Source organism: Cibotium barometz, chromosome 59, assembly GCF_041138505.1.
Source record: "Cibotium barometz isolate CiBa-2024 chromosome 59, ASM4113850v1, whole genome shotgun sequence".
In the NCBI taxonomy this organism is placed as follows: Eukaryota; Viridiplantae; Streptophyta; class Polypodiopsida; order Cyatheales; family Cibotiaceae; genus Cibotium; species Cibotium barometz.
This window is the reverse complement of record NC_141104.1, coordinates 16,596,943-16,607,736: the sequence shown is the minus strand read 5'-3', so window position 1 is coordinate 16,607,736 and position 10,794 is coordinate 16,596,943. Positions and strand designations below refer to the sequence as shown.

Sequence of the window (10,794 nt, the reverse complement as noted above, 5' to 3'; positions counted from 1 at the left end):
GTGTGTCTCATTCTTCCTCTGTGTTAAAGGGCATGTTATAAGCACCTAAACCAACAAGTTTTGTTATAGTACACCCACATGCACCCACATGGCTTCTCCCTTGGCAAACTGGTTCTTCGTGGAGCTATAACTCTAAATTCTCAGCAGTAGTTAACCCACATGCACCCACATGGCTTCTCCCTTGGCAAACTGGTTCTTCGTGGAGCTATAACTCTAAATTCTCAGCAGTAGATAACCCACTTGAGAAGGAGCAAGGGGTACATTGCACTATTGAAGCAACATTGGTTATGCCTGAGGCGCAAAGAGTGTCGAAAGGCGAGCCGCACAAAACATAGCCCTATAGACAACTTTGTATTAGACTCATTCAAAGATAGTAGGAACAATGGTCACAACAACAATTGATCATTGATTGTTAAAGCATAGATATTTCTTATGAAGAATCGTACTAACTTAAAAGGTTATAGAGTCATAGCATGCATATGGCCTTGTAAGTGTACTACCCTATTTGCAAAATGACGACCAAGGAATGGTAACTTAAAAGGTTATAGACTCATGGCATGCATACAGCCTTGTAAGTATACTTCCCTATTTGCAAAATGATGACCAACGTGTGCCTCTCAATTGAAAGCCTGTATTGTGCATGCATTATACCACATCTTGAAGGTGGTTCTCGAATGAATCAACGAAAGCTTCTGGGATATTAAGGGTCACCAAAGGGTCAATAGCAAGAAACCACTGGGCTGACAACAAAATGTATTAACAAAAAAAGGACTAGGAGTAGGGAAAAGGGATTAAGAAGGGTAGTAAGTCAACTAGAGTTGAGAAGAAAAAAACCGAATGGGAATAGCAAAAAGGGATTAAGAAACAACTAAGACGAACTAGAGTTGGCAACAAAAATGCATAAAAAAGATAGGACTAAGAATAGGAAAAAGGGATTAAGAAGGGTAGTAAGTCAACTAAGGCTCTCACTATTTCGAAATTGAATGTAACTTGGCCGTCGGCCGAGCGACCGCCTTTCCAGCCTATTAAAGGGGTGGCCCAGACGTACGTTGATCCATTCGATCTAAAGAACAAATGGCTAGTAAACATAGAACGCCCACATCAGCCTGCGTGCGTCTGCTCGCCCTACTGGTTGCAGTATTGGCGTCTGCGTTTTTAGCAGTGCAGCCGGTCTCTGCCACTCGCCGCCGTCATCATCATCACGCTGGCGTCGTACACACAGCGCACATTTTGCACAGAGACTCTCCAGCCTCCCCGTTCAGGAGAGACAGCGCCACAGAGCGGGATGTTTGGCTAGAAAGGCTGGCCAGGGATGTGACACGAGTGACGGCTGCTGGGACTGGTGCGGCGCCCGTTGTGTCTGGGTATAAGCTCGCCGGCAGTGGAGAATACTTCGCCAGGTTGGGCGTGGGCGGAAACCGAAGTACTCGCAGGGACTTCTACATGGTCATCGACACGGGCAGCGACCTCTCCTGGATCCAATGCGCACCTTGCGAGTCATGCTACTCGCAGATCGACCAGCCCGTCTTCGACCCAGCCACCTCGTCCACCTTACGCAACGTCTCGTGCCACTCGCCACTATGCAACGGCAACCGCTGTGGCCTAACTGGCAACACGGACTGCGAATACGAGGTGACGTATGGCGACGGCTCCTCCACCTTCGGCAACCTGGTCACCGACACCGTCACCCTCGGCCGATTAGGTGACGGCGGCAGCCTTCCCAACATGGTCTTCGGCTGCGGCCACCGTAACGAGGGGGACTTCGTAGGGTCCGCTGGATTGCTAGGCTTGGGCTCCGGCCAGCTGTCCTTCCCATCTCAGCTGCACGCCCGTGTGGGCCTCGGCCAGAGCACCTTCTCCTACTGCCTCCCTCCGATGTTCGCCTCCACAAACTCCACACTCACCTTCGGCGGCCCCACGCCACCCGCTCCAAAAGACGCCAAGATTCTGTACACCCCGCTCCTCCGCAACGCTAACCCGGGCTTCCAGAGCTTCTACTACGTCTCCCTCACCGGTATCAGCGTCGCAGGGGCTCGCCTTCCCATCCCTACTTCCTTGTTTCAACTTGACGACCAAACAGGCAACGGAGGCGTCATAGTTGACTCTGGCACCTCTGTCACGCGCCTCCCTTCCACAGCTTACGCACTTTTTCGCTCTGCATTCCGCAAGGCCGCTGCAGCCACTACCGCCGGCCTTCGCCCCGCCGATGCGTTTGCCATCTTCGACACTTGCTTTGACGTCGACCACCCTTCAGCTCACCTCCCAAGCAGTGTACCGAGTGTCGTCCTCCACTTTGAAGGCGAGGGTGCCGACCTTCACTTGCCTCCCTCGAATGTCCTTGCGTCCATCGACCGGTCGGGAACCTCCAAGAAAGTGTGCCTTGCGTTTGCTCCCAATTCTCAAGACCAACCCTTCTCCATTCTCGGCAACATCCAGCAGCAAGGCTTCCGCCTCTCATTCAACACTCGGGCCTCCAAGCTCGGCTTCATGGCCGATCAATGCTAATTAATACTCATGGACCTATAAGTGATCTTTCATTTTGGAGACATCTTTTCACGTTTCCTGCAATGTATTTCCCCTTTAAATCAAAAATGTCATTTCTATGGTTCAGCTCATTCTCAAAATCAAACGAAAAGATCTTATATAAAGCTGATGTGAATGGACCATGATGTGTGAATGGACGTATAATTTAGTGATCTAACATTTTTCTAAAATTAAAAAGAGAGTTGAAATCTATTCATGCTCCTCCTCTCACTACCATGTCAGTTATTTCAATGCAAGTTTGGCTTTTGAAACATGAAAGAATGTGGTTTATTAACAACAAGAACCAAAAGGGAATGGCGTTTCAGTCAAATCAAGTCTAGCCTATCCTCCCTCGATACCCCCTTCATATCAACACCTGTCACTTAACGAACATGTAACGATACCACGGTCATCAGTCATGCCATCAAGTGTATGGATAAAGCTATAGTATGCATACTAAATTTACCTTATTAATCCATAATAAGCCCACATAGTATCCATACTTAGACCATGTTAGCACGATTCATGCCTCGATCTCTAGCCACCATTGTACAACTGAGCCTTGTAGCTCAACATGATTTCTTAACCATGGTCACGTTTCCTTATAAATGATGATACTGTAAGTGCACATGACTTTTTAAATAGTATCATGCATGCTTTGCAATAGCTATACATGAATGGTCACGATATATATATATATATATATATATATATATATATTCACTCTATTCACTTTCCTATTCAAAAAAAATTATAGCTCTCGATTTCAAAAGAGGACGACAAAAAGAAAACCATAGATATTTTTTATTTCTCATGACAAAAATTCCTTTGGATTCACATTTGAGAGAAACATATTAAAAATGTGATTTGAGTACTTGCATCGATGAATGCCTACACGTGTTCGATGCCTTCCATTATGACCAACATTAAGAACACGATCAACACAAACCAAGCAGCACAATTCGCTCGTCTCGCAGCCCCATCGCTAGTAGCAATAATGAAGAGATCATGCCCACAAACCGCTAGCTGCTGCAACCGTTGGAAATTGAAATGCAAATTATAAAAAAATGTTAAAAATAACTTGTTAATTCGAAGATTGTGCTATGAGTATTGTGTACTTAAATTTTCAAGATGACAATCAAGAACATGACAACCCATAATACATTTTTGATAGGGAAAGGAAAAACCAATACTGAACATCCTAGGAAGACTGATCTAGCTAAACCACGCAAGGAAACTATTTTTCAATATATTAAAAACACTTCAGCTATCTAAACACAAAAAAAGATACTTATGGTAAAGCTACTGAAGCATAGTATGTAAGGTAGTATTTTGCAAGTCACATATATGACACTATCCATTTCTTGGAAGTAATGCCTGTGCTAACTCCAACTTCGATAGAGCTGCCTAGTGGATGAAATTATGTACCACTCCATCAAGTCCTAAGACGTTAATGAACACATAGTGCAGGTGTTTACATGGCATGTAAGCCAATTTACTTGCATCCCACTCTATGAAGTCCTCACAAGAACATCGAGGGAACTCAGTCAATCCTCGCAAAGTAGAGCCTTCTATCTTCAAGAAAAACATATGGGTTTCCCTAGCCACAACAACACTCTCTCATACCACCTCCACCACCATTTTCTTTGCTCTATTCATTCTTTCAATGAATTTCTTGTTCAATTTGCTTCTCCACTTCACAAGCTTTCCATCCATGGATGCTGGTCTTTCATGGCTTGGTGGCAGCATAGCATAATCGAATCCGGCACTTGCAACAAGTTCTTTATCTCCCTCTAACACAAATCCTGCTTTCTTTAATCTTGCCCATGCTTATCTTTTAATGATGATGACACCATACTTGATGCCATGGTTTAGTCTCTTGTGCGAGTAGCTAGTGCCAAGAAGGCATGTGTGGAGGAAGTGAGGGAGGTCACAGGTGGTGATGATTATAAAGTGTTGGTTTTTGACAACCCACACGATGACTAGTGAGCCTCCACAAACATTGACGACACTCTATTCATTTGATACTCAACCTTTTTCAGTTTTATTTTATGGACATGATGGCTTTGGTTATATAGTCATGTTTTTTTCATTGTGTTGTATCAAATACATACTAGTAGATGAATTGTAGTTTAGATGTCATTTTGCAAGTTGATTGAAGTAACTCATTTTCCCATCTTCCCATTGTCCCCATTTCTTGTAGCGTTCTTTCGTGCTAAAGATATGGCAGATAAAATGGCTCATAGCAAGAGATTTGATGCTACTATAAGGGAAAGGAAGGGGAGACAATGCATCTATGTGGATGATGAATGCTCAAAGTCATGAGCATATATATCTTGAAGTAGACATGTGTGTATAAAGCTTTTTTGTATCTCTAGCTAGTCATATAAATGGTTGGACAAACTTTTAGTTTTTTATAAGTGTCTGGATAATACGATCTACGTGTGAGTTAAATTAAAGTTGAAAGAAAGGCATTTCATGTGTTGCATAAATTAAGTATATGGGTAAAATGAATTGGTGTAGGGGTTCTCACTCAGTTTTTTTTGCTCGCATTTTGGGCCTTCCTCGGTTTTGGTCGCTCACCTTTTTGAATGCCTCTTGTATATGGTACCCTTTTTTTCATGAATCAATTTCTATATCATACATATTGTATATGGCTTCCTTTTTTATGCCATACATACATTTTTATCAAACATCATGTTATATATACAGTTTTTTATTTTTGTATACTTGATAAGCTTATATAAGACCTTCCTTCAACATTTTTATCAAACATCACATTATTTTTGTGTACTTGATAATCTTATATAAGACCTTCCTTCACACATTTTCATCAAACATCATCATAGCATAGCATAATGAAATCCCTATGTGAGAGAGAGAAAGAGAAAGAGAGAGTTTGTGTGCATGTGTATGTGGCATCGCAGCATATTGTTTTTTTTAACATTGAGCTTGTATTCAACACTTTGTCTATGGGGCTAAGCCTATCATGATGCAACATGTTGAGTATATGAGCCGAAGAGTGTGTTTTGACTCAGTCCCACCACTTGTAGTCTTTATTTTTGTCCAAGAGAATCACTTGATCCTCCCTCCACTTGTATTATTTATTTTTTCATCTTCTTAAAAAGCACTTTGGAAGTGTAACCACTTGCGTAGGCACAAAGACTAGATTGCACTATCAAAGCAATAGCACTGGTTATGCCACAAAAAGACTTTCTTAGGTTCAAAGAGTGCCCAAATATATTGGCTACACAAGACATAGCCATATAGACAATTCTATATTAGTCTCCTTCAATTTTGGTCATAATAATAGCTACACAAGACATAACCATATTAGGCTCCTTCAAATGCAGTCAAAAGAATGAATATAATATTTGGAACAACAATTGTTCTCTTGAGTCAATATAATGTGCAATTGTAGTAATATGGTATTTTAGATCGTGATTTATAGTGTTATGGCTTATGTTTTTAAAATCCTAAATTTACCAATATGGTATCCAATGTTGATAATGTTAATACCATGTAAAGTTTTTTATGAGGTCATTTGTCATCTACACAAAACACTTGTGTGGATTACCCTTTAGTATGTAAACCTTTGTTGTACCTAGTTGTGTCTAAAGAAGATGGAGTTGTGTACATACACCCATATAATACATACACCTTTGATACCTAGTTGTGTGAAAAGGAGACGAGTTATCTATTACCATATTAAGAGTATCCAAGGTAATTGTTCATATTTGGTGATTTGGCAAAGTGGAGGATACTTGAATCTAATTAGTGGGTCACCTATTTAGTACATTAGTTGTGTGCAAAGAAGATGGAACTGTGTAATATCATCTTAAGAGTGTCCAAGGTAATTCTTCATTATTTGAATTTGGAAAAGATGAGGCTATTTGATTGTAACATTTTCAAATTTTAGTGAAATTGCAACATAATGAGAACATGGATGAGGCTCTTTATGGATTTAAAAAGAAAAAAGAAAAGTTTACTATCCCCCATTAACACTTTTAGAAATGTAATGTACCGATACGTGTTATTTCGTTACTTTTGGAAAGTTTGTTTCATTATTTCATGAAGTGGGGATGTTGAGGTAGTCGTATGGATTTGTTTAGAGTTAGTAAATAAAGAAATTTGAAGACATCAATAGTAGTCATTTTATAAAGCATTTTTTACATCTAATGGGTCCAGTTTGGCACATAGATGTTAGCACGCAATGATGTTTTAATTTACTATCGGTAGTCTACTCTGGCTATAAACTTTAGCATGATATAATTTCCTATATGGGGATGCATCTGAGTTTGGCATTTTCTAATGCCCGAAGATGGCCACGGGTGCCAAGGTATGGGGCGTCACTTATAAATATGTATGCATAGCGCGTGGGTTCAACAAAAGGGGTTTTTTTATTCCCCTTTTACACATTTTTTACATACATAAGGGTACCATTTAAAGGGGGTATTTACAGATTGAATAGAAAAAGGGTGTGTTTTATTTATAAAAAATTTATAGATAAGGGGTTTTTTATTTAGGCCTTTAACGCATGTGATATAGAGAGTTTACATATAGTGAACCCCCCGCAGGTATGTACCATTTGCTTAAAATGGGATTTTGCAAGGGAGGACGGGGTTCTTCTAGAATGGCTACAAAAGAAAAATTGAAGTTCATATTAAGGGGAAGAAACATAGTGTTCAAAGATTTCAGAGATTTCTCGGCGGGGGTGAGGGTGGGGGTGGGGAGGTGAGGGGGCGATCAAAAGAAATGGACATCATTTTTCATGTTAAAAAAAGCTCATTGGGAACCCATATTTAGATGAGAACGCTTGCGTGTGTATTAGACCACGACTCATTCATGCATGCAAAGAAAAGAGTAACTTTTTCTAATTTTGGAAGAGCTTCTTTTTGAAATTATGTATGCTATTTTGTATTAGAAAAAGAGAAGAAAAATCAAATTATGTTAAATATGTACATGCCAAGCTAGAGAGAGAGAGAGAGAGAGAGAGAGAGAGAGAGAGAGAGAGAGAGAGAGAGAGAGAGAGAGAGAGATTATGGTTTTACCCTTCAAGAGTGGTGTGGTGGAACCTACAACAATTAAATGAGTAAGGAAGCAAAGGCTGCAGTATCCATCATGGAGGTGGGGTGGACATGCATGAGTTTATTCTCTCTTTTGCATTCTAGAAACCACCTATTTGCAATTGTATTAATATGGTATTTTAGATCTATTTTTAATGGATAAACTTTAAGTAATTTATTTAAACCTTCACATTTGTCAATATTTATTTCATGGGGAGACACATGAGTTTGTGTGGTTTATAGTGTTATGGCTTATGTTTTTAAAATCCTAAACTTACCAATATGGTATTTAATGTTGATAATCTTAATACCATGTCAAGTTTTTTATGAGGTCATTTGTCATCTACACAAAAAAATGTGTAGATTACCCTTTAGCATGTACACCGTTGTTGTACCTAGTTGTGTCTAAAGAAGATGAAGTTGTGCACATACACCTATTTAATACATACACATTTGATCCTAGTTTTACCTAGTTGTGTGAAAAGAAGACGAGTTATCTATTACCATATTAAGAGTATCCAAGGTAATTGTTCATTATTTGGTGATTTGGCAAAGTGTGTGTGTGTGTGTGTGTGTGTGTGTGTGTGAGAGAGAGAGAGAGAGAGAGAGAGAGAGAGAGAATGATTTGAGTGAGTTTGTGTGCATGTGTATGTGAGAGAGAGAAAGAGAAAGAGAGAGTTTGTGTGCATGTGTATGTCGCATCGTAGCATAACATTTTTAAAAAAAAATTGAGCTTCCATTCAACACTTTGTCTATGGCTAAGCCTATCATGATGCAACACATTGGGTATACGAGCCGAGGAGTGTGGCTTGACTGAGTGTCCCACCACTTGTAGTCTTTATTTTTGTCCAAGAGTATCGCTTTACCCTCCCTCCACTTGTATTATGTATTTTTTTCATCTTCTTAATAAGTATATAAAGAATAGAAAGGGGAGTAAAAATAAGGTATGCATGTAGAGAAGGAGGAGGAGAAGAAAAACCAAAAGAAGAAGGCGGAATGCTTCTCTTGAGATGATGAGAGAAGTATTCATTTCATTTATGTGCCATCCTCTTTATTTGCATGCAAGCCTATGAACTGTTTATTTGCATACAAGCCTATGAACTCTCTAGTTTTGCATTATAGATGTGGATGAGCAATACATTGCACTATATGTGTAGGCGAGAGGACCAACTTTTTGTACATGCCTTTTGGCAAATTCAATGAAAGAGATCATCTTATTTGTGTATCTAATTCATCTTCTCAAGTTATTTTTCTTCAAGGGTAATACAACTAAACTTAATACATGTGGCATTTTGTTGTGTTCTCCCCCAATTTTCCCATAAAAAGTTGATAGATTCATAGTGCTACATTTTGTAATAGTAGGTTGTATCAATGCTTACAATTCCTCACACTTGTTACATTTCTTTATAAAAGTGCATGTTATGAGAGTTGAAACTAGCAAGGATATTTATAGTGTGACATAGCTACCATGCTCTAAGGATGCATTTTTGGTCGAGCATTGACATTGAGAACTTTTGGAAGTGTAACCACTTGAGTAGGCACAAAGACTAGATTGCACTATCAAAGCAATAGCACTGGTTATGCTACAAAAAGACTTTCTCACGTTCAGAGAGTGCCCAAATATTTTGGCTACACAAGACATAGCCATACAGACAAATCTATATTAGTCTCCTTCAATTTTGGTCATAATAATAGCCACACAAGACATAACGATATTAGGCTCCTTCAAATGCAGTCAAAGGAATGAATATAATGTTTAGAACAACAATTGTTCTCTTCAGCCAATATAATTTACAATTGTAGTAATATGGTATTTTAGATCGTGATTTATAGTGTTATGGCTTATGTTTTTACAATCCTAAACTTACCAATATGGTATCCAATGTTGATAATGTTAATACCATGTCAAGTTTTTTATGAGGTCATTTGTCATCTCCACAAAACACTTGTGAGGATTACCCTTTAGTATGTAAACCTTTGTTGTACCTAGTTGCGTCTAAAGAAGATGGAGTTGTGTACATACACCCATTTAATACATACACCTTTGATACCTAGTTGTACCTAGTTTTGTGAAAAGGAGACGAGTTATCTATTACCATAATAAGAGTATCCAAGGTAATTATTATACAACAAAGGTGTACATACTAAAGGATAATCCACACAAGTTTTTTGTGTAGATGACAAACGACCTCATAAAAAACTTGACATGGTATTAAGATTATCAACATTAAATACCATATTGGTAAGTTAAGGATTTTAAAAACATAATCCATAACACTATAAATCACACAAACTCATGTCTCTCCATGAAATAAATTTTGACAAATGTGAAGGTTTAAATAAATAAATTAAAATTAAAAATAGATCTAAAATACCATATTACTACAATTGCAAATAGATGGTTTCTAGAATCCCAAAGAGAGAATAAACTCATGCATGTCCACCCCACCTCCATGATGGATACTGCAGCCTTTGCTTTCTTACTCATTTAATGATTGTAGGTTCCACCAAACCATGATCTCTCTCTCTCTCTCTCTCTCTCTCTCTCTCTCTCTAACGTGGCATGTTTATAATTAACACAATTTGATTTTTCTTCCCTTTTTCCTAATTCAAAATAGCATACATAATTCCAAAAAGAAGCTCTTCCAAAATCAAAAAAAGTTACTCTTTTCTTTGCATGCATGAATGAGTTGTGTTCTAATACACACACAAGCATTCTCATCCAAATATGGGTCCCAATGAGCTTTTTTTAACATGAAAAATGATGTCCATTTCTTTTGACTGCCCCTTCACCTTCCCACTCCCACCCTTACCCCCAAGAAATCTCTCAAAACTTTGAACACTATGTTTCTTCCCCTTTATATGAACTTCAGTTTTCCTTTTGTAGCCATTCTAGAAGAAACTTGTCCTCCAAAAGTGATCAAATGTCAAGAGATGTTGCATCTTTGTCCCTCCAGAAGAGATGGGGTGGGGATGTTAGTGTGTTGAGAAGAGGTTAGAGGAGTGATCAAATGTCGACTAGTCTACTCAAAGCATAGTCCCTAAGCTTTTTCTCTTGATTTATGGGCTTAGGATACTCTGTATTTGATTTTTTCTTTGGTCGTCATTTTTCTCATTTGCCTTTTATGGATTTTCTATCCTCTTTCTGAGGAATTTGAGTAAAGTAGACTAAAATTAAAACACCTAATCACTAGTATCCAACATG

At 38.9% G+C, this 10,794-nt stretch overlaps 1 protein-coding gene across 1 annotated transcript; it reads left to right on the top strand.

Moving 5' to 3' along the window:
• Positions 1-1,074: 1,074 nt before the first annotated feature.
• On the top strand, positions 1,075-2,505 carry LOC147605540 (aspartyl protease family protein 2-like). The gene has a single exon (XM_086793622.1). The coding sequence runs from the start codon at positions 1,075-1,077 to the stop codon at positions 2,503-2,505; it is 1,431 nt and encodes a 476-aa protein (XP_086649748.1).
• Positions 2,506-10,794: the final 8,289 nt, after the last annotated feature.

Excerpts from the sequence above, each read along its gene's own strand:
- LOC147605540 (XM_086793622.1), top strand. The coding sequence starts at position 1,075 with ATGGCTAGTAAACATAGAACGCCCACATCAGCCTGCGTGCGTCTGCTC.